This window comes from Drosophila mojavensis, unplaced genomic scaffold (genome assembly GCF_018153725.1).
Source record: "Drosophila mojavensis isolate 15081-1352.22 unplaced genomic scaffold, ASM1815372v1 contig_36, whole genome shotgun sequence".
Taxonomy (NCBI): domain Eukaryota; kingdom Metazoa; phylum Arthropoda; class Insecta; order Diptera; family Drosophilidae; genus Drosophila; species Drosophila mojavensis.
This window is the reverse complement of record NW_025318858.1, coordinates 7,573,363-7,599,129: the sequence shown is the minus strand read 5'-3', so window position 1 is coordinate 7,599,129 and position 25,767 is coordinate 7,573,363. Positions and strand designations below refer to the sequence as shown.

The window sequence follows — 25,767 nt, the reverse complement described above, 5'->3', positions numbered from 1 at the left end:
GTTTCGGCATTTCCTAAGCATTGTTGTTGTTGTTGTTGTTGTTGTAGTTGTTGCTGCTGCGTGACATATGGGCCTGGCGTCATTTTTGCCACGATTTATGTGCCCCTTTTGTTAGGCATTCACTTACGACACCTCAACCAGGATATAACTACCCCATTTTTACTGCTTTTTTAGTTAACGACTTTCTTTTCTCCATGTTCGCATTTCTGCCCTGGTTCCTTTTCTTTTTGCCGCCCATCGCCTTTTGCTTCCCATTTCCAGGGGTTTTTTTTCTTTGCCTATTTCTTGACTGCTTCTTCCTCTGCAAAACAATATAATTTTTTGGTTTTTTGTTGCTTTTCTCTTCCGACTTCGAACCATCATTTTCACACTAATTGCGGATATGCCTACTAATTAATTGCTGCCTTTTACTTTTCCTCATTTTATGGATAGGTCTTTTTTCACTTTAGAGGAAATTTCAACCCTGATATGAAAGAGATAACTACAAAAATATTTCTTTTCTTATAGAAAATTTAGTTGGTATATAGATTTTACTATAATATGGAACACTGAATAAAATGTACATTATGTAAATCGATCATGCATAGAAATGATTCTCTAGATCTCAACAAAAAAATATGCTAATCTCCCACGATCTTTAAAAGCTGATGGGGCTTTTCATTATATCATAAGTTTTCTCTACAGAAACATCTTGCATCTCTTTCATCTCCTCCATTTGATCATGTCTTTAACATAATAATAATACATCTCTATAGCTCTCACATTAAGACAATAATTAGTCCCATAATAAAGTCTTGTGATCATTCCACTAACTCTCCAAATATTGATGACGTCTATTAATCAACAGTAATCGAGTTAACCATCTCTGAAAATAGCATGTAGATCGCTTAATAAATATAAATAACTTGTTTAGTTTCTCGGAAGCCCAAGTCAAGCATAAATCGCTGCGACTAACATTAATAAATGACCTACTAATTGCAAATGCCAGTCAACTGGCCACACACTCAGCTCTATTTGGGATACGTCCTGCAACTAGGACAACGTAGAGCTAATGAAGATTAAGCTGTTGGTTAAGGGAGCTGAAGAACTCGATGAGATTTAGCGAGAATTATTACAGCGGCAGGTATACAAATATAGATATATATGAATATATATATATGCAGTTAGTTATGTATAGTTGGTAGAGAGCGTAAGGAATTGGGAGGAGTAGAACATGAAAGGCGCTATGCAGCTTCCCAGGGCCTAATTAGACGCTGCATGACTAAATTGTTTACCTGGAGGCCAAGGTCAACAGCAACAACAACAAGAACAAAAACAATGAGCCGCGAACGGATTTAACTGGAATTGTTTTTCAAGGAGGAAGCAAAAAATTTGTTGTAGTTGTTCTACTATTCATATTTATATTTGTTTGAATGTGAATACACATCAATGTGAGTGTGTGTGTGTGTGTGTGTATGCTAGTGTGCGTGTTTGTGTGTGTGTATTTGTGCAACACACAATTTCCCACAAGGAAATGAAAAAGATACTCAAAACCCGAGTTGCCAGTTAAGGTTAAAAGCAAACAAAAATGCGCAAAATGTGCTAAGAGAGCGCCAGAGCGAGCGAGGGACAGAGAGTGAGTGAGTGAGAGAGAGAGAGTGATAAATAGAGAGCGAGATAAACAGAAAAACAGGTCCCTGGTTTGTGAACCCTGGACTCATGGCCCTGGTCTCTGGTCTCTGGTCCCTTTGCCGAATTCCGAGACGCGTCTACCGTCTACTTCTTCTGTCTGCATACTGCAATTTTTTTTTTTTTTGTGCGTCCTTTTTGGTGTGTATGCCAATGTGTATGTGTATATATATAAATGTGTATACATGCGAGTTGTTTGTCATGTTATTGTTGTTGTTGTTGTTGCTGTCGCTGTTGCATGCATTTTGGGCTGCGCTTGCACAAGGAGAAAAGATACATTCCTGAGATACTCAAGATAACTACGCACATATATAGCATATTGCTACATATACATACAAAAATATATATTGTATACTGTATGCATGTATGCATTATATGCATCTGTAACACGAATTGTCTGAATTGTCTGGATTGTCAATGCCAGCCAATGCGTTCGCTCCTTGTGGTCGCCTGTGCGCTTAGTGCAATTAGTGGGAACTCCAAGTGCCTGCACAGTGGGTCAAATCGTATACCCATTCGCATCTCATATGGACACTTTTCACCAATTTCAATTTCAACTGTCCAATATTTTAGTTAGCTAGTCTAACTTTACAGGTTTTATACCCAACAACGACCTATATCCCAGAAGAGCTTTCAAAGCGCATTAGAGCTTCGCATTAACTGAAGACCCTGCGTTTCTCAACCCTCTTCAGTCTTTAGCTTGTTAAGATTCAGATGAGTTCTTGAGATGTGATAATCAGATAATGCGCTAATTGAGTTTTGTTACTGAAGTGCGATCATCAGGTGCTATTGTGATATATGCCCATGTCAATTACTAAGAAAAACAATAGCTGTCCAGACAATTTACTCACAGAGCACGCGTGGCCATGTAATACATATGAATCTATATCTGTAAATATATATGTATCTGAATGTATATCAGTAAATATATTTATATATCCAATAAATATCAGTTAATGTGAGTAAATCTGTATAAGTAACTATATCTGTATCTGTATATGTAACTGTATCTGTATCTATATTTGTATCTGTGTCTGTATGTGTATGTGTACCTGTATTTGTATCTGTATCTATCTGTATTTGAATCTGTATCTATGTCTGTATATGTATCTATAGCTGTATCTATCTATAATTGTATCTGTATCTGCAGCTGTATCTATCTATATTTGTATCTGTGTCTGTATCTGTAAGTGTATGTGTATCTGTATCTGTATCTGTAACTGTATCTGTAACTGTAACTGTATCTGTATCTATATCTATATCTATATCTATATCTATATCTGTATCTGTATCTGTATCTGTATCTGTATCTGTATCTGTATCTGTATGTGTATGTGTATGTGTATCTGTATCTGTATCTGTATCTGTATCTGTATCTGTATCTGTATCTGTATCTGTATCTGTATCTGTATCTGTATCTGTATCTGTATCTGTATCTGTATCTGTATCTGTATCTGTAACTGTAACTGTATCTGTAACTGTAACTGTAACTGTATCTGTATCTGTATCTGTATCTATATCTATATCTATATCTGTATCTGTATCTGTATCTGTATCTGTATCTGTATCTGTATCTGTATCTGTATCTGTATGTGTATGTGTATCTGTATCTGTATCTGTATCTGTATCTGTATCTGTATCTGTATCTGTATCTGTATCTGTATCTGTATCTGTATCTGTATCTGTATCTGTATCTGTATCTGTATCTGTATCTGTATCTGTATCTATATCTGTATCTGTATCTGTATGTGTATCTGTATGTGTATCTGTATCTGTATCTGCATCTGCATCTGTATCTGTATCTATATTTGTATCTTTATCTGTATCTGTATCTGTATCTATGTCTGCAATGTATCTATCTTTACTAAATTGATCTCTTTCTGCTAATGTATCGATATCTGCATCTGCATAAGTATCTGAATCTATTAATGTACATGTATCTATAGCAATTGACTGCCGAGTGGTGCGTGTGAAAGTAACCAACGAGGCGACCAAATCAAAATCAAAAACGAAAACGACAACAACAACAACAACAAAACCAATACAAAAATAAGTTCTTCAATGGGCGAAGCCGTTCCTGGAATTGCCGGCCTTGAAGTAGCCGTTAGGCCAGGGTCCAGGCCGACGGCGCAGACCCAACGATGCGCTCAATTGATTATTTAGTTTATATTTAGCAGCAGTCGCTTAAAAGGATGCGACTGCTTCAAGTGGCCGTCACATACTATGTATCCACATATCCGACTGACTATATGCTCGCTCTCTCCTTCTCCTTCTCCTTCTTTCTCTCTCTCTCGCTCTCTGCGATCCTCTTGTTTGTTTGCACGAGAATAACTGGAAACTGTTTATCATTGTTGTTTCTGCTTTCGACTGCCCTTTCAGCAACAACAACTATACAATCCCCACTTGGTAAACACACACACAGACACACACTGCTAGGGCTTCGTCTCAGCTTCGTGTTCATTGCAACATTTGCAGCAACAACAAATATATATGTATAAAAAAAAAGAAAAAAAACGTCGTCAGACAATGAAAAATGCTTTCGATAAGCCTATATGAGATAGTCACGATCCTATTTGTAGCCTGACTCTCTCTCTCTTGCCATCTCCTTCTCGATCTCCAGATCTCCCTCTCTCCAGGTCTCTCTCTCTCTCTTTCACTCTATAAATAATTGAGAAATATTTTTACTTGGAATTTTCTTTTAGGCCAAATGTGAGCAGGTGATATTTGAAAATATAATAAATGGGTTTAATATGTGAAGATACATTTCGTTGTTTGACTTTATGCCGCATCACTTGAGCAACAATCTAGCGCAAGTGTTGAATCAAATACCATCAAAAGGACCTCAAAATGATATGAAAATGCTTAAAATTGGAAATCACACTTTTAATTCAAATTAATTTGCATATCTGAGTGCACTTCAAGTGACTTTTAGCATCGATGCTTGAACTAACTATTTATACCTATTCATTTATTTATGTATTTTTGTGTTATTGTCTACCTTTTTTTTTTTAATTTTGCTATTACGTTAATGATTATTAGCATTTATTAATTTTTTAATTTTACTAAATTTTTTCACTTTCCTTGGATTAACATTACCTAGGTTATCTAAGTTTTCTCATTCGGATAATATAGTGTCGATGAAAACATGTGTATTACAAGCTGATGATACAACTACCAGAGCCCCCTGCCCAATAACCAATGCCTCGTCATGTTCATCTTCATCTATAGCCAGTTTTGCGCAGATCCCCTCCAGTCCCCTTCCAACAGATGCAAGATGAAGAAAACAAAAAACAAACAAGTATTTTGCAAAAAATAAAAATGAAATACAACAACGCAAAACATTGAGAAAACGGCAAATTATAAAAGCAAAACGCAAAAAAGCTTTGGGCAAAAAGAGGCAACAACAAAATGCAAAAAGAGCGCAATATAATAAACAACTACAACGAGAGCCAACCAAAAGAAAGTCGCAAAACAATGAACAAATTGTAACAGGTAAATTGAAACAGCCAAAGCAAAATAATACAACAAAGCTGCTAAAGCACATTAACAACAACAACAGCACGGACAGCTAGACACACACACATACACGCTCACATAAATATCAATGAACCCCAAAGCCGTCGCTGCCGCTACCGCCGTCGCGGCCGCAGTCACCGTCGCAATCGCAACAACATTGCGGCTTAGACCTCCAAACAACATCGTCACCTGACCGACCGAACGGCCGCCCCTTCTCTTCGGTCTAGGAGCCGACCACGTACTACCAACAGATTTTGCGCCACTTTTGACATAATTCACTTGCTTATGCTCTTTCTTTCCATATGATACTCTTTCGGTCCTACGCTTTGTGCGCTTGCTTCGTTTTCGTCAAGTTTTTTAAAAGGTTCAGTTCAATGTGTTTTTTTCTTTTTCTTTTGCTTTGAACTTTTCACGTCGGCGCATATCTCAAAAGCACTCAGCACACAGCGCACTGCGCTTCGAAGCGTTGCGCTCTGCTTGCGCCGACTGCGACGTCGCATGTACTAAAAAGTTTTTGTTTGTTGTTGTTGTTATACCGAGAATGGTAACAGAAAAAGTGGACGCAGAGAACTACGCCAGCGTTGACGCCAGCGACGGCAGCAGCAGCAGCTCGGTTTTCTGATTGGAATAAAACGGAAGAGCACATTTCATAGTATGCGTGAAGCCGACACACGAGAGAGAGCGCGACACTCATACTCCCCTCTGACAGAGAGCGCAACAATATGTGTTAGTTCGTGTATGTGTGTGTCATTGCTGGTGGAAAAAGAGAAATAAGTGGCGCGAATTGGGCGTTTAGTTGGCGCATTTTTTTACCGCCCAAATTCTATTCAATTGGCGCGAAAAGTGCAATCACAAATATGTATAAATGCGAGCTGATTAAAAAGTGGCGCCCAGCCGTTAGATGATAACCAATACGAGCTGAGAACTTATAAAATATGCTGGAGTTAACAGTTCCCATTCCTTTTCCAATTGGGGCCAACACTATAGGTATGCAACAGCAACAACAAGAATATGCAGTTCAGTTTAGTGAACCTCGCTTAAATCCTAATTGGCATCCAACAGCGACTTATTCCAATTGGCAACCGGCTTGTTCGTATGAACATTAACATCTTCCAACAAGAATGTAACGGTTACCGTTGTCAGTAATGAACCGATGGCCAGCGTGTAAAATCTAATACGACGAACTTTTGGCAATCGTCTCCAACTAATGAATATATACTTCATTTTAATGTGTGACTGCCTTGCTACCTTGTAGTTGTAGCAAAAAATGCAAAGACACGACGACACACTCGCACACACGCTTAACACACTCGCACACATTCGCAGCATTCGCTTATATCTCACACTTGTCACACGCGTAATTTTTTGCATATATCAAATTTTTGCTCATCAAATCCGTTAGCATTTGGTGCCTTGTTATACTTATTCCTTTACCTGCAATTTTCTGAATACTAAACGCCAGAAGATTTAGAATTGGCAATAGAATATATATATATTATTTGCACATGAAAAAATCTATATTTTTACTTTTTTTTTATTATATGTACGTCGTCTCACACGCCGGCCACGAACAGCAGCAGCTGAGCAGTGATCGTTCTAAACACAGTGCTCGAAGCTAACCCAAAGAGCGAACGAACAATCAAGCGTTGGTATCGACGTCGGCGTCGGCGTCGCTTTCGACGTCGACGTCAGAAAATGAATCGAGAGTCATCAGCCAGTCTGAGTATATTCCTATGAATATATGTATATATATATATATATATATATATATGTGTGTGTGTGCAAGTCAAACGAGAGCCAGAGCACATCCAGCGCCAATAGAATGCAACAAACACACGGCTACATGTTGTAGCTGTTGTTGTTTTTGGTAGGCTAACTGACATTTAGCAAAGAGAGCGACACACAGACAGAATGAGAGAAAGAGAGCGAGCGACAAAAGCACGCATCTGGCGCGCGAATAAAAATTATTGCCAGCCAGGCAGGGGCAAATTTCTGTGGAATGCGTGTGCCTCAACGACTGCAGGAGATGCTAGACCCCCGCAACGTCCCTCAGCAACAGTCAATTCTGGAGCCTGTTGGCATTTTACTGAATGGAGCTGAAGCAAGTGACGCTCCTTGTGAACCGCCAACAAGCAGGCAGTTTGTGACAAGTGTGTGCATGTGTATGTGAGCTACAGCTGTTTTCTGGCGCTCGTTTAACGGACGTTGCGCGCGCTACAGCTGTTAAAGCTGCCACCTGGGCTAAGGAAGATACGACATTTAGGCAAACAACAATGTTCTAATTAACATATTTTTAATGATCCAATAGCAGAATTCATTAATTCCAATCAAATTGACTTCAAGCTATAGAAATCATTTTTTAATTCTGCCAAAAGTCTAGTAATGCCAATTATAATGCATAAAAAACCACTAGTTTTTATGAAAGATGTACTTTTGCCACTAAAATGTATTGAAAAAATTCGAAAATTGCGCTAAATGTTTGTATTTAGGTCACTTCACCTACTGTTTACATTTACACACTTTACCCACATTCAATCTGACGAACCGATGGCAACGCTGCACACACCCAAACAAACCGCCGCAGCTTTGCTGTTTTGCGCGCGGTCATTTTGTCATTTTTGGCACCAAGTTTACTGGCCTCCAGCAACGTATTTCTAAATGAAACCATATGCTGGAGTGTATGCATCCGATTGGTGAAAACACACAGAATCTGATTTGATAAAGTCTGCAAAAATCATTGCAAATTTGGATGAGTTATCAATGAACAAAGTTGTAAATTTCCCGCGCGCGGGAAGCTACGTCGACGTCAACCGCAGTCGCTCTCTCTCTCTCTACATAAAATGACAGCTGAGACGGTGAGCACACTTGGGAGAGCACAAAGAACGACGTTGACAGCGACGCGAACGTTTTTTCTTCTTTTTTTTTCCATAGAACACAAGGCAAGGGCAGAATAAGAAAAAAAAATTTAAACCAAATTTTTCGACCAAAAGCAACGGCATCGCATGTATTGCAAAAATAATCAAGAGAGAATTAAATTATGTACGTAGCCAAAACGGAGCTTTGAACCTGTCTAGCAGAACTGCTGCCGCTGCTGCTGCTGTTACACTCACCTGTTCCGGATGAAGACTTTCTATGCTGTGTTGTAATTATTGTTGTGGATGATGTTGCATTTGGGGTTGGTTAGGCGGCTATATCTGTCTATAGCCACGCGCGCACTTCGCACAGTCAAATAATGTGTGGGCTCCAATGCGTTCTCCACGCGGATGAAAAAATTTACAAATTGCACACGCACACAACATACACACACCGTACGGGGCTTAGTATTTTCCTATAATTTTATATTGTGTGTTTTGCCACACACCGGCACACGCTCCAGTCCAAGGCCAGTTGCGGTCAAGATCTATTACACGCCAGTGTTTTGCAAGTTTGTGTGTTGTTTTGGGTGCAGTTATATCCACAATTCCTTAGGATCACCATCAACTTTTTTCAGTTTGACAAAAGTCCAAGTGAACTGCGCCGCCGCCGTTGGTGAGTGGAAGAGAGTAAAGCGATAAAAGAGCATTTCTTTAGTGAGGATACGCTCACACTTGCTGTCTCATCAATAAGCGATAGTTTTTGGGTTGCCATTCGCAGCGAGCGAACGTAAACATTGAATGGCACGCGAATGGCGGGCCAATTTCAAATCTCATTTATTTATAATAAAGCAATGCATAAAACAAAAACCTTTGTATTTTATATATGTTTTGAATAGCGTTTAAATTAAAGAAATTAAAGATACGTAGACTTCACTTGTAGCAATTTATTTAAATATGAAACACTTTGTTTTTTTTTTTTTTTTTTTTAAAACATATATGGCTTTTATAGTTAATAAATTATAACGTAGCCCATGCCATTGGTTTAGACAAATTAGCTAAACTACTGACTTTACTTTTTATTTTATTTTGCAAATTGTAATCATTTTCAAGTGATTGTCCGCGCGCAAATTCAGTTTAATTTTTATTTATCTTTAAAAAAATATATAAATAAACCGAAAACTTTTTAGCGCAGCGAATTTTATTTAAATTCTATACTTGAGAAGTCGCAATGACAATAAAACAAAAGCTACGATAATAACAAATTGGGCACAGCTGCTGAAAAGTGCCGAAACAGCGTTTGAGCAACAAAAATGAATAAATATATAAAAATTGTATAAAATGCAAAACGCAGCAGTATGATAAAAAGCGGAAGAATAGTCGAATATCAAATGCCCTGACATAGATTAAAAGTATCTCTTTTATGCATATATTTACTGAGGACACACTACAAAATTGGTTGAATAATTTTGTAAAACTTGTTGAAGCTATGTAAACTATTTTTCGTAAAAACAATTCATTTGAATGAATTTACAGACAAATAATGCAGACCTTCATATTTTTACCATTCCATTACATAGTTAATCACAATGTGAATATACGCTCTCCACATAAGGTACCTTAAGCCATAATACAGTGGCCATGCACACTGCTCCATATATCAACAGTCCACTTATATACAATATCATATACATATGTTGATGTTGTTCCATGTTTATTTAGAATTGAGGTTTTCATTTTTGGCTAACATTAATTTAAAAAGAAAGTTTTAAACGAAGTTTCTGCACTTTAGATGACCGATTCCTTGAATCCGCGCGCCGCATAGTCTGATGGAGCCGAACGATCCGAAAGACGGGGAAAGCCCTCATCGCCGGGCACGCAAGCCTTGCGCGACGATATTACACGCCAGCCGCCCTTGCGCGTCCAGTCCTGGAACGAGGAACATAATATAGTACAGTGAGACGGAATCTGTCAAGGAGATACTTACATTCTGATTGTATTTGAAATAGTAAGCAAGGCTATAGATGCCAGTTAGGGCAATCAGCGCCTTGCCTGTCCAGTAGCGCACGGTGTAGGCACGCTGGAATCCCTGCGAGAGATTGCAAATGAATTGAATTTGATTTTCTGCCGATTACATAACAATTATTGCACGCACCAGCGCGGGCGTCAGAGCTTTGCACACCGCGTCCAAGGGTGCACGGTATATGCGCTTGATGGGATTGTTCAGCTCCAGCTCGAGGGCGGGCACCTTGCGGGGGCCATGGTGCAGTTCCTGATCTTTCAGCCATTGCTTGCGCCAAGCCCGCTCCTCGGGCGTCATGCCGATGAGGCGCTCACGCTCGCGCACCATGCGTCCCGCTATGGACATGGGCTTAACGCCGCCCGTGTCTGATGCGCCGCCAGCAACCATTTTTTTACGTTTTTATTCAAGCTAAAATATGGAAATGTTCGTAAAATGCGTAGCTCGAGATATGTTGTGGCAAATACGCACCGATGAAAAAACGAAAACAGCTGTTTGAAGTGTCATTCAATGCGAAGCACGGACACTGCGACTTGTGCTAAACGAGTGTTTTGTTCTCCACTTGTGATTGCGTTAATCGAGTATTTTGTTCTCCAATTTTTATCGAATTTTTCGTTCCCCAATTGTTTTGATCGTGGTAGTTAAGTATTTTTTTTCTCGTTGAGGGGGGAGAGCATTAAATGTATTTTAGGTACCTCCTATCCTATAAATTTAAAGTTACTATTTAATTGTAACAACCTAATTTTAACGTAAATATGTATGACGGGGTATCAGAGAAAAGGGCATTCTGTTCCCATTATTCATTCGTGATTGGCAGCACTTTAAATTGATCTAAAATAATGTGATTTGACATAAGGGGGACATAAGGGGTACCTGTAAATCGTACACTCATCTAATTTTTACGATTAATGCTCTGATTGGTTCCTCTCGTATAGTAGGGAAACATTTAATACCAAGAGGGGCGAGTGTGTAGCTGCCGCTATTTATTATTATGGGTAGCACTGTGTGTTGAACTAAAATAATGTCGTTGAGGGGTATTAAAATTGATTGAAATATTCAAACTGTAAAGAAAAAATATGAAAAGTCGGTTAGACGATTTCGGGAAGTAGATATGAAAAAGAGATAAATAATAAGTTTAATTATTTAAGACCAATAAATGCTTGAACATAAACTAATAAATTGTGTATCACGTTTTTATTTGGAGATTTGTATGTATTTGTATAAATGACAATATTAATATGCTTGATCAGCTTATTCGATAAACTAAGCTTACCGTAGACAAGTTATCGATTTTAAATATATCACGATATTTTTGCACTTCACACATCACTAAAAAATAAGCGTGCAGCGCCTTTGGCCACAAGACTTTGTATTTTTATTTGTTTTCTAGTTATTTACAAGCAGTATATTTACCTCGCTTTTGAGGTCCATGTCCCGATAAGTATGGACAATTACAACTGATAACAATATCAATTGCAAAACAAATAAGTAAACAAAGGCGAGCTAACAACTTTTGATTTGCAGAAAGAACTTTGCAAAATGGAATCGAAATACCTGATCAATGGCAATGGTAATAGCATTGGCAATGGCAATACGAGTTTGACCTCGAACTTTGCCGCCAAACGGAAGCTTGAGCCAATGAAAGAACAGAATTGCCTAAAGAAACCGAACTATAGTCCGATCAATAACAAGAATTTACTGACCAACAAAAGGAGCTGCATCGACCAGGAGCGCAAAGCGTTGCCCGTGTATCACTGCAGGCAGCGCATCCTCAAGGAATTGGAGGCGAATGATACACTGCTGATCATGGGCGAGACGGGGTCTGGCAAAACGACGCAGATCCCGCAATTCTTGCTGCAAGCGGGCTACGCCAACAGTGGAATCATTGGCATCACACAGCCAAGGCGCGTAGCGGCCATAACAATAGCCAAGCGTGTCGCCCAGGAGCTGGCGAGCAATGTTGGCGAAACAGTGGGCTATACGGTACGCTTCGAGGACGCAACAACAGAACGAACGCGTATCCGCTACCTGACAGATGGCATACTCTTGCGGGAGGCGATAGCGGATCGATTGCTGCGCCGCTATTCCGTTATCATGCTGGACGAGGCGCATGAGCGCACGGTGAATGCGGATCTGCTCTTTGGCATTGTGAAGGAGGCGCAGCAGGAGCGACGCAAGTACAAGCTGGCCAAACTGAAGCTAGTAATCACCTCGGCCACCATGGACATTGATCATTTCGGCAGATACTTCAATGTGAAGGGCATGTACCTGGAGGGCCGGACACATCCGGTGCGTGTGCTGCACACCAAGGAGCCGCACGAGGACTACATTCATGCCGCGCTGGTCACCCTCTTCGATATCCATCGCCACGAGCCCATCAACCACGATGTGCTTATATTTCTGACGGGTCAGGAGGAGATCGAGGCGCTGGCCCAACAGATCCGTCAGCTGGCGCGAATCAACAACTCGGGCCCGTCCGATGTGCGCGTCTTCACCCTCTACGCCCAGCTGGCGCAGAGCAAGCAATTGGAGTGCTTCCTGCCGGTGCCGGCAAACACGCGCAAAATCGTGCTGGCTACAAACATAGCAGAGACTTCGATCACCATTCCGGGCATTAGGTGCGTTATTGACTGTGGCTACGTCAAAGAGAAGTCGTTCAATGCTAGCTCCGGCCTGGATCTTCTCAAAACTGTGCGCATCTCACAGGCTCAGGCCTGGCAGCGGAGCGGGCGCGCCGGACGCGATGCTCCGGGTATCTGCTATCGCATCTACACCAAGGCCACCATGGAGAAGTTTCGCCTCGCCGCGCAGCCGGAGATATTGCGGGCGAATCTGACGGCCACAGTGCTGCAGTTGCTCGCGCTGGGCATCGACTGCGCCAGCTTCGACTTCATCGATAAGCCGCCGGCGGAGGGCGTGGAGAGCGCCTACAAGGCGCTGGAGCAGCTGGGCGCCATCAAAGCGGGCAGCATAACGACGACGGGTCGCTGGATGGCTCAGTTTCCGTTGGATCCGCGATACGCCAAGCTGCTACTGGCCGCGCCCACATTCGGCTGCATGGAAGAGATGCTCAGCCTGGTGGCGGCGCTGTCCAGCGACAACGTCTTCATTGGTCACACGGACAAGAGTGACCTGGCCACCTTGGCCCACGCGAAATTCCATTCGAAGCACGGCGATCATCTGACTCTGCTCAACGTGTTCTCCACCTTCCAGAAGACAGAGAAGCCGAAAATCTGGTGCCACGACAATTTCCTAAACATTCGGAATCTGAACTATGCACGCAATGTGCGCAATCAGCTGGCCGAGATCAGCTCCAAGCTGAATCTGGCCCTCAACAGCTGCGGCGACAACACGGACGCCGTGAAGAAGTGCCTGCTCACGGGTCTGTTCGACAATATTGCTCTGCTCCAGAAGGAGGGCCACTATCTGACGCTGAGTGGGCGTGTCAAGGCGAAGATTCACCCATCCAGCGTGCTCCATGGCAAGTACAAGCCGCAGTGCCTGATCTTCACCGAGCTTGTCCAGACGGAGCACAACTTCCTGCGGCAGGTCACGGAGATCAGCATCGACTGGATCGAGGAGATCGTGCCATCCATCAAGTGCATCCTCAAGTGAACCTCCACTTCGGATACCCAACAGGATTTATACAAAAGTTATAATTATATTAAAAATTGTTTTTAGACTGTTTTTTTTTTTCTTTTTTAAATCTAAAAATAAATAATGTATTCATAAAGCTGATTTTTCTTTGGCGAATCAGGTTTCCACATCATACTAGAAAAAGTTAGCACTTTTAGCTAAATTGAAATTTCCAAAAGGAAATCGGTTAGTCTAGCGAAGTTAATAAAAACTAATTATTTTTTATGGTTCTTTCAAATTGTTTTTTTTTTTTTGTTTTTTTAACATATTAAAAATATGCATATATATATTGTATATTTTTTTATATAGTTCGTTACATATATATGTATATTCACATTAAGATTGCACAGAGAATGAATGTTTAAAGAGAAAATAATTATATATATATATGTGTGTGTGTAGTGAATATTGCATTTAAGTACTGAAAAAACAATGGAATCTAAAAAACAATATTTTTTCAACATTTTTTTTTTTTTTTTACAGAAACTATCCACATTTATCAGTCTATATGTACATATGCATGTGTGTGTGTGTCGCTGTCCTAGAGATGTCCATGCATTGGGGATTCGCTCAAATAAACGGGACTGCTGAAGGATTTGCCAGCCACGAGCTCCTCGAGATTCTCACCCGCATAGCTGACGAATGGCGAAATCTCACAAATGTCGCCATGGACCGTACCGCCGGCTTTCTCAATGTATTTGCGGTGCAGGCGATGCAGGTCGTCGCGTGCTGTGCTCGGGCAGTCCTTGCCGGCGGAGTCGGCGTTCTTGAGGGCACTGAACTCCTCGTCACGTGGCACCTCCATTGCCACAAACTTTTCAGCAAATTCGAAGACGTCGAACACGAACTTCTCAATCTTAATGCCATTGGGCTGGTTGGGCGTCAGGCGATTGCCCGCGTTGTCCACAAAGGGTATCTTCTTCTTGGCCACATGAAGCTTCAGCTTGCGCTCGTAGCTGTTGCCGATCTTTTGCAGAAAGGCGACAGTGAAGAAATGATTGCATATGTTCCCAGCGCTGTAGGTGAGACGTCCGTCTGCGTTGCGCATTTCGGCCGTCTTCTGGGAGATTTCACTGTACTCCACCACCTGATACTTGTTGTCGACAATGGCCACCACGCCGACGGCCTCATTGGGCGACGACTTCTCCACCACCTTGGCAGCACAGTCTGCCTGCTCCTGGACGCAATAGCCAATGAATATGGGATCAGCCACCTTGATCAAGATGTTGTCAACGCTATGCGCGTGCACATAGAGTATGCTACGCCTCTTCATATCGTCCAGCACACCCGCACGCTGCATAGCCCGGTAGATGCCGCCATTGCCATCTGGAGAGCGCGCGACGCGGTGCTTCTCATCTAGAATAATGCGTCCGTCGTAATCGAAGCATGGCAACGAGCCTTGCTCGAAGAGCATCACGTTCTCCACCAGCAGTCCGAAGTAGTTGTTGGCCTCCAAATAATTGAGCGTCGGCTGCATGGTGTGCTCCGACGTCATTATATACCAGACAATGCGACCCCGTTGACCACACGCCTCTTCGGCCAGTTGCTCCAGCTTCAGGATTCTCTCCGCCTGTATGCGAAAGAGCGTCTTATGCGATTGCAAACCCACATCGTACATGCCCTTGGGATGATCGAAGCCAAGTCGAGTGCCTAGATAGATCACATTATTAACATATAAATTTTTTAATTCCAAAATCTTTAATATTGTTTTTCAATCGGTGTGCCGAAAGTTCAAGTTTTAATGTTACCATCAATGCAATTATTGATAAAGTAGAATTTGCAAACGAAGAAATGACAATCCTATTTTCATGTTTAATTCCTAAATGTAATTGTATTCATTTAATCGATCACAAATGGCATAAATTATAAATAACCAGATCTGATCTGCATCGTCTTGTGTTAATGTCTGTTGCTGCGCGCCCAGCCGGTTGACCTTAAAAACTTGTTTCTTTTATTTCGGCTACGGTTTCGCTTTCAATACGACTTCGATGTTTTTTCTCTTTATATATTGTATCTTTTTGCTTCTTGTAGCTATTTAGCATTAAAACCTGTCATAAGGTCACTCGCATATAATACTACCGGTTTCTTAATTATAGCACGCTTATCGATTAGTCAGTGATTATTAGCAGCATTGTTATCGATAAATAAAGCAGCAGTGGGCTATGTGAATTCGGTTACAATTTTAACCGTTATACAATTACCATTACGTGAGAGAAATACGTAAGAATCAAGTGCACGTACATTTGTATGTATGTATGTATACATATACGTAGTAGCTCTAACCAAATGCCAAGAGCCAGGCGAACGTTCAATTTTCGTCTCGCGGCATTCGTCTTTCGCAGAAAAACTTTTGTGGCTTGCAAACGTCATTACGTCATTTCGCTTGCAGCGAGCAAAATTAAACATAACGGGAAATATCAAAACAATGATCAGCCGAAGTAGCAAGCAGCAGAAAAAGAAAGGGAATTCGCATTGGCTATTGGCTATTGGCTGGTTAAAAGAATGGCTGCAATTAATAGTGCTCTATGCTGTTTTGCCTGACTGGAATAGCGTGTCTTGCGAGCTGAATAACAAATTATAAGTGAGAACAACAAATGCACGAGTGGGCAGCAGAAGCAGGCGTTTAAATGTATGTGTGCGTCTGTGTGTATGCATTTATTTCCCAGTGTGTTTGTGTGTGGCATGTTTAATGAAGCATTGTTTATATCAATCTAATTAGCTGTATTCTTACATGCACACATTTATATATGTATACACACACACACGTGCACTCGCACGTCTGCATTGTATTTCCGTTCCCGCCTCGCCCATCCCCCTAACCCAAGATTTCTGCATCTCTTGGAAATCGGAAGCTAAACTACAAAATCACTAATTTATTTACTAAAGAAATTTTGTATTTTTTTTTCCATGTAGTTTCCGGTCGAGTCATATTTAAGTATTTTCACAAGGATAGCATATTACTTGTGAAATGATTAGTGAGAAAATGTCCTACTGCTTGACAAATGCCTGCCACAATTGAAATTAATGTGCATCAAAGTTGCACAAAGTACTGCAGTTTAATATATGTTAAAAGAATGATGCAATATGCTAGTTGAAATATTGAAAGTGCAGCAAGCACTTACATACGCACGTCATACATACATATACAAAGCAAGGCAGCCGGCACCACGGTTAAGTTCAGCTTATATATATGTATGTGTGTGCGACCCAAGATCAGTTTAGAGAGTGAGACAAAAATTTCCTCTTTTGAATTGCATAATTTTGCGTAGAGTTGCGAAAATTCCCCAAATATTTCCCTTTTGGCGAAGTCTTTTTAGCTGATTGCATATGTATGTACATATACAATGCATGTACTCAAAAACAATTCCTATGTAGATAGATCGCTATCATTTTTGCAAGACAACAACCCAATATTAATCAATCAATGTTCCCAAACTTTCGATTCACTTTCTTTTAGTTTTTAGCTATATGAATATTGGCACTCACCTTGTCCACCCGCCATGAGCAGCACAGCGACATGACCTTTGGCAATCTGTTGCAATCCAATCTTCCGATATGCGTTCAATTTCTCCGGCGAAGTGCGAGCTATCGACAGTATCTGGTCTTCGGGCATGGGCTGCATGCGGCTGTCCAGTTTAATGCCATTCGCATTCATTGAGATGGTGGCACGTTCCCAATTGGGTTTGATCTCATCAAAGTCGAGCTCATCTAAGTCACGCAGCAGTTGGAGGCGTTTGTCCGGCGTCAGCTCATCAAAAAACTTAAGTAAATGCTCCTGCCTCACCTGGGCGAGTCGTATTTGCTGCTTTTTCAGGTGATCTGTCATTGTTGTTGCTGTCGGCTTGTTGGCTGTTCACAGAAAGAAAGAGAGAGAGAGAAGTAGTGGAAGAGAGAGTGGACGTGGAGAATGGAGAGTGACAATTAGATAGCGAATGTTGAATTTATATATTTTGTTACTGAAGTAGTGTGGTTCGTGTATCGTTGTCTAACTTTTTATTTCTTTTATTTTGTGTTTGTTCAACGCGATAAATTAATTTATTCTATGTTGATAATGACGGTAGGTGAGAGTAAACCGAACCGTTATGTGCGGCGAACAGTGCGCAACTGAACGCCATTCGCACGCCCTCAGTGGTTTTTCTTGGATGGCGACTGCGACGCAAACAGCGGCAGCGACGTGGACTTCGAAGCTGCTGCTTGAATGGCAGGCGCGCATGTGTGTAAACAAGTTGAATGTATCCAAGCGTGTGTGTGTGTGCGTGTGTCCGAGAGTGTTTTGACGTGTTTACCGTCACATATTGAAATGGTCGTTAGGGCTATATTTACATATATACACCTATATATTTACATATACATACATAAGTATATGTGTATGTCTGCACATAATATTTGCATTACATAAATAAAATCCTATATAAATGAATATATTCATGAATTACATTCTGATCGACATTTTTGTATAGCATAATATCTATGTATGTACACGTCAACGTCAATAGATATCAATATGTGATAACTAATCTGATCGGCTGATGTTTATAGCCAAAAGTACCGAGAGCCATTTAATCCATGTTATTTGATATATTCTCTAAATAAGATATCGCGTTTCACAAACATACATACATACATATTTTTATAATATTATTTACGCTTGGTACGCTCATATTATGCATTTTTATTTACACTAGGAATTTTTTGTGCAGCTGCATCGAATTTCCTATAAGATCGAGCTGAAACATTTGTTGTAAAATTGCAATTGCTATAGCAAATGACCCTGACTAAAGTGAAAGTATTTGACGATTGGCTTAAACAAAGAACCAGAAATACATAAGGGCAAGCCACAAACATAAATACATATGTATGCATATAATATGTATGCATGTGTTAGCCTAGTTTCAGTTACAATTCCAGTTTGAGTTCCAGTTGGGAGTTCCTGCTCAGCACAAAAAAAAAACGGGTTTCATTCTGTGCGAAACGAGAGAGAAGAGAGCATGAGGGCAAGCAGAAAATGACATTTACATAAATTCGCCTAAGAATTGTCGAAAAGCAAGTTGATTTTGTATATACAGCTATTGTCGTTTTACTTATTGTTGCCACGACGTTGACGTCGCCGTCGCCGCCGCCGCCACCGCCGATGGCGACTGCATTACACGTTGGCAATAAACCGCAACGGTCACCAACACACTTAAACACCGTGTGGGCTGAGCAATGCGAGCACCAACACAACCACGCACACACCCTCACAGACGCATGTACGTCTGTTTCGATAAGATGTTTTGTTTATACTAAGGACCGGGGCGAGCCCGCTCGCTCTTTTTTTTCTCGCCAGACTTCCCTTAGATAGCTAGAGCATTTTTCTTATCAGAATGGAATTTCAAACTTACCATTTCGGAAATGTGAGTGCCTATGTTGTTGTTGCTGTTGCGCATTGAAGTTACTGTTGAGACCCATGTTTTTCTTTAGCGAAATGCAAAAAAAAGAACAAATTTGCATGCGTTTTGCACACACTTATTTACTGGTTTCACTGGCCACTTGTTTTCAACGGAACATTTTATTATTATTATTATTCGTATGTGTTGCGCGACAGGCAGTCCCTCAACATGTCAAACTGTTGGGTAATTGAAAACAAATGGCATGCGTACACAAATGAAAACTTAAATATATAACGCGAGCACTACGGCCATTAGCCCCAACCGAATCCAATTGACGAATCGATATTTGAGATGTGCGATAACTATCGCTGTGACTTATCGCAAGTGCGACACAAATTGCATGTTCATACGATTTCTTGTTGTTAATCATGATATTGCTAGATTGTAAACTATGATAACTGTGTATACGAGAGTGGACTGACTATACGAGAAAACTGATTTTCAAGTACAAATACAAAAGAAGCTAAGATTATATATATTTGTAACATTTCCTTCTCACCTCATTTGTAATTTTGAACACTTTGGCCACACATACACATACCTATAAATCCCAGCTAGCTTTGGCACATAGAAAAATACTTTTTGGTATTTATCAGCATGTTGGATTCAGAGTTTCGTGCTAATTATATGTGAGCAGGATATCAGTCTCATGCATATGCGTATGATGAATGCAAATCAACATCTTTTGGGCTTTTCAAATATATTTACATTAAATGTTATAAACTAAATAAAGCATTTTTCTGTTTTATCTTCAATACATGTAAATACTATATCTGAAGTTTTGCATGTTGTGTAGGCGCTATATTGATGGAAGTATTCTGCGTCTGCTTTTGGGACGTCGCCTGTGATAGGGCGTACGCCTAATTGCTGTGAGGCAATTAGAAAACTACACGTATGTTAATTTTAAAGCAAAAATAAAGAAGTAACATTAAATACAATTACATCAACATACACACAAAAAGATAAACATAAGCAGCTCAAATCAAATTCATTTATGTTAAAATATATATACATATGTATATATATAAACTGTCTAATTGGATTCTGCATCCAATTGGATAAGCGTCTCATTCGTTTGCTTCTCCTCTTTGGGCGGCGGCGCCGGCATGGGTATTGCAATGGGGCTCATCGTGCTGATCATGCGTGGCTCAGCATGCGCCGTTGTAATCGGTTGCAATTGCTGAGCTGCAGGCCTGACGAAATCCGGCTGGGGTGCTGCACCAGCACCAGACCCAGATGGATGGCCATGACTGTGGCCGTGACTGTGACCATGACTGTGGCTATGTGGCTTGTGTTGCTGTTGATGGTGGTGATGTTGATGCTGATGATGTTGGTTATGATGATGCTGATGCTGCTGCAGCTGCTGTTGCTGAGGAAAAGATTTGGGCAGCTGCGTGTGACGTGTAGAGTCCGTTGCCTTAAGTCGCTCACTTAGAGCCTTTAGAGCGATTTGTCTAGATATAAAATATACATAGAAATAATAGAAGCGAATTAATTATATTCCATTAACTTACCGCCTGCGCTCAATATCATGCGGATCCACTCCAGGCATTTGCACCGATACGGAAGTCAAGCTTGCTGTTGAGATCGTACGCAACGGCGAGGGCGCCTTCACAACGCCAGCGCGCAAACAACAATTGTATATGGGATTAACTAGGAGGCTGATAAAGGGTTGTGTCACATTAGGAAAGAAGCTGACGAAGGTGAAGCTCTCAGAGCTGTCGCCACGTCCATTTGGATGATGCTGATAAAAGCGCAAATAGATCCAAGAGACAATAGCACCAGAGGCAAACATGGCCGGATATGTGCCATCCAGCATGCCAATCGCCCAGCAAATGATGGCCAGGATGAGCACAGACAAAGGAACGTTTCTGCAGCAGCAGAATGAAGAAAAGATTATATATTAAAAAGAGATCATTTAGTGTCTTTAGAAACCTCACCGATTAGTCAGTCGTCCGTAGCGTGTCTTGAAGATGAGATGATCCGGCATTATTTGCCGCACAGCCACACAGATGCCAGCCACATAACCAGCCAAGCCATGAATGTGTACATCGAATAATATTGTTGGATTCTTCGTAACCATATAGTAGAATAGATAATAGATCGTCGTCACGAGCGAAACGCCGAAATTGCTTAGTGCAAAAAATTTGAACATTTCGAATTGACCCCAGAGCGGCTCCAACATTTTGCCGCACAGTCCCACTGTCACCACATCCACTATCACCTCCCACCAGTGTAGCTCGATGAAGCAGAAGGTAAATGCGGTCCATATCCAAAATTTACCGTTGGGCAATAAATAGCCAGGCGTTACGCTTAGCAGCAATACTGCTGTCTCCGAATAGGATAACAGATAGCCCACTGTTGTCACTAAACAGATCAATGTTATCACTGGCGACGTATTGTGCAGCAGAGCAGTTAGCTGCTGTTTTAAATACGGTACATTTCGTGTGAGTGGAGCTGACATGGCAACTCAAATTCAGATTTCGATTGCCCGCAGATGATGTTGTTGTTTCTCTTCTTGGTTTTGTTGTTGCTGTTGTCGTCGTCGTGTTTTGCTTGTGTTGCGCACAGCTTGGTCGTTGCACGTTATGCTGTTCGGTTTGTAAATGCGCATTAGTAGATTAATTGTGTGCGTTTATGTTGTTTAAACTGTGTGTCGAATTTCTTATTTTTATTTACGATTATTTTTTCATTTTATGCACTACAAAGTGAGACCAGATTCTGTAAAGCCAGAAATCCCTTATGTTGATGTTGGCGCTTGCTGAAAGCCGATTATCCCATATCGAAGCTATCGCTCCAACAATTGCTATAAATTAATTTTCTTTTAAATCGGCATATAACAAACTCTGAACTATTAAAGCATCATTATCTATAAAAGCGAAAACGAAAATTTCCCAAATCCAATACAGAGCTTTGTTGCATTACAATTTTAAATATTGATATCGATAACATTGTATCCTAAGAGAGCGGTAAACTTGTAAAGTTCAAAATTGAATATTTAAACTTCAAATATCAGAAACCAAAACAAAAAAATACATTTGTTGAATTAAAAAGTTTATCTAATTTACGATTTATTATTATGACAATTTGTATGCATGATTCTCAATGCGTGATTTTTAATGTTCGTTTCATGTACTCATTATCATCGTGTGTTGTAATAATTTCACGTGTAATAGATGATGGTCTATATAATTATATTACACATTCAGTTAAAAAACAATAAATTGCATTGAAATTCAATCAATTCGGTGAAATATTGAACTTAAGCAATAAAGTCTCACATTTTTCAGTTATCTCTGGTACAAACTAATAAAACTATTCAAACTAAAGTTCTTGTCGCATTACACACAAACTTCTTTTTTTTTGGCCTAGGTTAGCAGCAAAAGACCTTCAAATCGTGGAACTTTTTCTTGTCTTGAACCGAGGACGATGATGTTAATTCACTTAAATTGGTAGACGCGAGGCGGGTGGCGGGAATCGCAGCGAGCTGACATGTGAGAAGTATATGATGAAGTATTTTCTTGCTGTTATTGTTTTGGGTTTTAATTTCTATTTCGTTTGTGATTGTTAAAGTTCGCTGCTTAGAACAGCAGCGTGCCCATGCCACCCATTTCGGATTGTTCCTTAACGAAAATCTCAAAGTATTGGTAGATGATCGTCACAGCCAGCAGGATACCCGTACCGGAGCCAATGGCGCCCAGGAAATCAGCCATAACGGACAACGCGCCAATGCAAAGACCACCAAAAGCAGCAGCTGTTGGAATATAACGATTCAGTTCATGAATCATGGAGTTCTCGCGATGACCGCGCATGACCATGTGCTGCTCCTTTAGCTGTTTGGCAACCTATGAAAGCAAGTCAAGAAAATATGAATTAATTAAATACAAATGAATTTAAATTCATGCTTAACTTACATCCTTGGCTGAGCTGCCAGACACATCGATCCATGTCTTGGAGAAGAACGCACAGGAGCCCAACATGAAGACAATGTAGAGCAGAGCATGGATCGGATCGGTGAGTATGTGGCCCACGCTCTCTGGTGGAGACAGATAGTAGCACAGGCCGCCAATGGGATAGGAACGAGCTGGGCCGCCACCGCCAACATCGGCCCAGACACCCAGCAGGTTGATGAAGAAATTGCCTTGGAATTTGACGGCCAACATCTGGGAGATGACATACAAGTTGGAGACCAGAGCCGACTGCAGAATGATGGGAATGTTTGAAGTGTAGAACAACTTGATGGGGTAGCTGCTGTATTGTCCGCGGTAGCGGGCGCTCTTGATGGGCAGATCCACGCGGAAGCCTTGGAAGTAGATGACGACAGCAAACACCAAAATGGTGGCCAACAGATTCATCAGATTGGGCAAATTCTGGCGATAGAATGCCTCACGAAGAGCGCGCACTTTATCGTTGCGTGTCGCCATCAGGTGGAAGAGGGCAATCACAGCGCCCTCGAATTCGGTGCCGCGTCCCGTTGTCACAGTGGTGGGCGAGAATGCCTTCCACACGATCGTCTCACAGATGTTCGTGGCAATGAACAACGAAATACCAGAGCCCAGGCCATAGCCCTTCTGCAACAGCTCGTCGAGCAGCAGGACAATCAGACCGGCAGCGAACAACTGGATGATGATCAGCAGACAGACGCCGGCGCCAATTTCCGATGGATCACCGTACATGCCAGTCATCACATAGACGATGGCCTGGCCAATGGTGATGACCATGCCGAACAGTTTCTGTGCGCCGTTGAAGAGAGCACGATCCTTAGGCGTATCACCGACTTCGATGATCTTGGCGCCAGCCAAGAGCTGCATAATCAAACCGGATGTCACGATGGGCGAAATGCCCAGCTCCATGAGTGTGCCACGATTCGAGGCCAGTATCACACGTATCCAGTAGAAGGGATCCGCTGAATCGGAGCTCATGATGCCGAACAACGGGATTTGACAGCACACCAGGAAAATGAACAATGTGATAGCTGTCCATAGTACTTTCTCTCTGAATTGAATCTGCAATAAAAATATTTGCAAAATTTATTACTGTCATTTATATTTTTTAATGCAAATTTCTTACAAAACATATATTTCTATACAATTTTAATTTTAATTTCTCCATAAGCATTGCAGCAGCATACCTAGCCCTTCATTGACCCCCATCATGCACAGCTACCGCTATGCCGACCTACATGTGTGTACGTGTGGTAATGCTCAAACAACAAAATCAAGTTTTGCTTATCGTTGCTCGTCATATGGTCGAGTCAACACAACAATACACACGAAGCTGACGTCGCACAGCATCGTGCGGCTACTTCGTGCAAGCCGAAGTTTGACGTTTCCACGTCGTATGCGGTATTGCATTGTTGTGTCAAAATTGTGTAAAACAGTAGTAGGGCAACAAGTAGTCAACAAATCGTACTTTACGTTGATAACGATAGTAGTAGCTAATTTCAAATGTTTTATGAATGAAAAACTAATTTAAATGATCAAATCAAAATAGAAACGAACACTATATAGTTAAGGACATCTTGATTAATGCACATATGTAACTTCTTCACAAATATTTACCACTTGATGGCGAAATTAACCTTTTAATTTCGACTCAAAATATTATTAACACTTAAAGGAGCAACATGCATTACAATTATCTATGTATAATAAATATAATATTTCAACAACTTGTGCGCTTTGAAATGTCTACTACTAAATCAGAAATTGTTTGCGTGGCGCATTCAACCGACAAGTGAAAGCAAACCTAAAAAACGCGTGCGCTGGCAACACTGGTGCACTGCAAATCAAATACGATATATAAACGCAAATTAAACACCGAAAAACCAAAAGAGTTCATCACAAATTACACTTTTTGACACTGTAATTTAGTACGTAAAGAAATATATACATATAGCTGTCTTTTGGTAATTCTACATACCTTGCGCTCTGGCTTTGCAATTTCTGGCAGTATACTGCAGAAGGGCTTGATAACTTCTAGGAATTTAACTGCAAATGGGTGAATGAAAACAATTAATTTGGTTAGCTTTGCTTGCAATGTATTATTGTGTTTTATAGCTCGCACTTTGCACAAATAGCTTCGGTGGTACATAAATTCTCAAAAGTCATCTTTTTTTGTATACGTAAGCAAGTACGGGGGTGTTGCCGAAGCGGCCGCAGCTTATTGGCAAGGTTGAGCGGTATTTTTATGTAGGTATTGCAGATCAATTTATTGGCGTTGTACTTACTTCCCATTGTGATTGACTTAATGTAACGTACGGCAGGGAACTAAACTTATGATTTGTATTTCCGCACTTTCTACACAAAATTTAGAAAGTTTCAGTTCTATTGGGGAAACTCCAACGGGCACAGCGACCGCTTCAACTGACGAAAACCGAATGAACGATGCTATGGAAAACGAAAATAACCGAAGTAGGCACGACGTGTCATTTGCAATATAATATTGACGTTTCTTAACATTGGATTAGGGCTGTTAATATCGATTTATCGATTACTCGACAATCATTTAAATTCGAAAGCGAACTTATGATTTTAAGTTCCTGACTAACAGTTTAGTTTATTATTATTCCTAATTTATGTTGTACTCCTCTACCTTAAGATTCCTTACTATATAACATTTCGCCCAAATAACGCAAAAATGAGAA

General features: G+C 40.9%; 6 protein-coding genes across 9 annotated transcripts in view; 1 reads left to right on the top strand and 5 right to left on the bottom strand.

The window, feature by feature from the left end:
• Nucleotides 1-8,732, bottom strand: part of LOC6576277 (G1/S-specific cyclin-E) — a 29,451-nt gene extending 20,719 nt beyond the window's left edge. Inside the window, exon 1 of one of the 2 annotated variants that reach the window (XM_015165078.3) lies at nucleotides 8,295-8,732. The gene's annotated coding sequence lies outside the window, so the exon portion shown is untranslated. Of the gene's footprint in view, nucleotides 1-6,618; nucleotides 6,774-8,294 lie in introns of those variants that run through there. The other variant, XM_002002232.4, reaches the window with a different exon arrangement.
• A 1,001-nt stretch (nucleotides 8,733-9,733) lies between these two features.
• On the bottom strand, nucleotides 9,734-10,632 carry LOC6576276. 2 transcript variants are annotated; one of them, XM_002002231.4, is made up of 4 exons: nucleotides 10,528-10,632; nucleotides 10,192-10,467; nucleotides 10,024-10,125; nucleotides 9,734-9,965 (listed from the first exon to the last, which is right to left on the bottom strand). In XM_002002231.4, exons 2-4 carry the CDS (start codon nucleotides 10,444-10,446, stop codon nucleotides 9,825-9,827), a joined length of 498 nt encoding a protein of 165 aa, XP_002002267.1. In that variant the 5' UTR covers nucleotides 10,447-10,467; nucleotides 10,528-10,632; the 3' UTR covers nucleotides 9,734-9,824. The 2 variants fall into 2 exon arrangements, with proteins under 2 accessions (XP_002002267.1, XP_043864556.1); XM_044008621.1 differs by lacking the exon at nucleotides 10,528-10,632 and having other exon boundaries at nucleotides 10,192-10,521.
• Nucleotides 10,633-11,381: 749 nt separating this feature from the next.
• Nucleotides 11,382-13,930, top strand: LOC6576275 (ATP-dependent RNA helicase DHX33). Its single transcript, XM_002002230.4, has 2 exons — nucleotides 11,382-11,497; nucleotides 11,581-13,930. The coding sequence occupies exon 2, from the start codon at nucleotides 11,596-11,598 to the stop codon at nucleotides 13,669-13,671; it is 2,076 nt and encodes a 691-aa protein (XP_002002266.1). The 5' UTR covers nucleotides 11,382-11,497; nucleotides 11,581-11,595; the 3' UTR covers nucleotides 13,672-13,930.
• A 223-nt stretch (nucleotides 13,931-14,153) lies between these two features.
• LOC6576274 (UDP-N-acetylhexosamine pyrophosphorylase) lies at nucleotides 14,154-19,402 on the bottom strand. Of its 2 annotated transcripts, none has more exons than XM_002002229.4 (3): nucleotides 19,074-19,402; nucleotides 17,179-17,541; nucleotides 14,154-15,342 (listed from the first exon to the last, which is right to left on the bottom strand). In XM_002002229.4, exons 1-3 carry the CDS (start codon nucleotides 19,180-19,182, stop codon nucleotides 14,234-14,236), a joined length of 1,581 nt encoding a protein of 526 aa, XP_002002265.2. In that variant the 5' UTR covers nucleotides 19,183-19,402; the 3' UTR covers nucleotides 14,154-14,233. The 2 variants fall into 2 exon arrangements, with proteins under 2 accessions (XP_002002265.2, XP_015020563.1); XM_015165077.3 differs by lacking the exon at nucleotides 19,074-19,402 and adding an exon at nucleotides 17,683-17,798.
• Nucleotides 19,403-20,098: 696 nt separating this feature from the next.
• Nucleotides 20,099-21,861, bottom strand: LOC6576273 (transmembrane protein 115). Its single transcript, XM_002002228.4, has 3 exons — nucleotides 21,062-21,861; nucleotides 20,636-20,992; nucleotides 20,099-20,575 (listed from the first exon to the last, which is right to left on the bottom strand). Exons 1-3 carry the CDS (start codon nucleotides 21,583-21,585, stop codon nucleotides 20,155-20,157), a joined length of 1,302 nt encoding a protein of 433 aa, XP_002002264.1. The 5' UTR covers nucleotides 21,586-21,861; the 3' UTR covers nucleotides 20,099-20,154.
• Nucleotides 21,862-22,167: 306 nt separating this feature from the next.
• Nucleotides 22,168-25,517, bottom strand: LOC6576272 (protein transport protein Sec61 subunit alpha). Its single transcript, XM_002002227.4, has 4 exons — nucleotides 25,351-25,517; nucleotides 25,044-25,111; nucleotides 23,036-24,127; nucleotides 22,168-22,966 (listed from the first exon to the last, which is right to left on the bottom strand). Exons 1-4 carry the CDS (start codon nucleotides 25,355-25,357, stop codon nucleotides 22,703-22,705), a joined length of 1,431 nt encoding a protein of 476 aa, XP_002002263.1. The 5' UTR covers nucleotides 25,358-25,517; the 3' UTR covers nucleotides 22,168-22,702.
• Nucleotides 25,518-25,767: the final 250 nt, after the last annotated feature.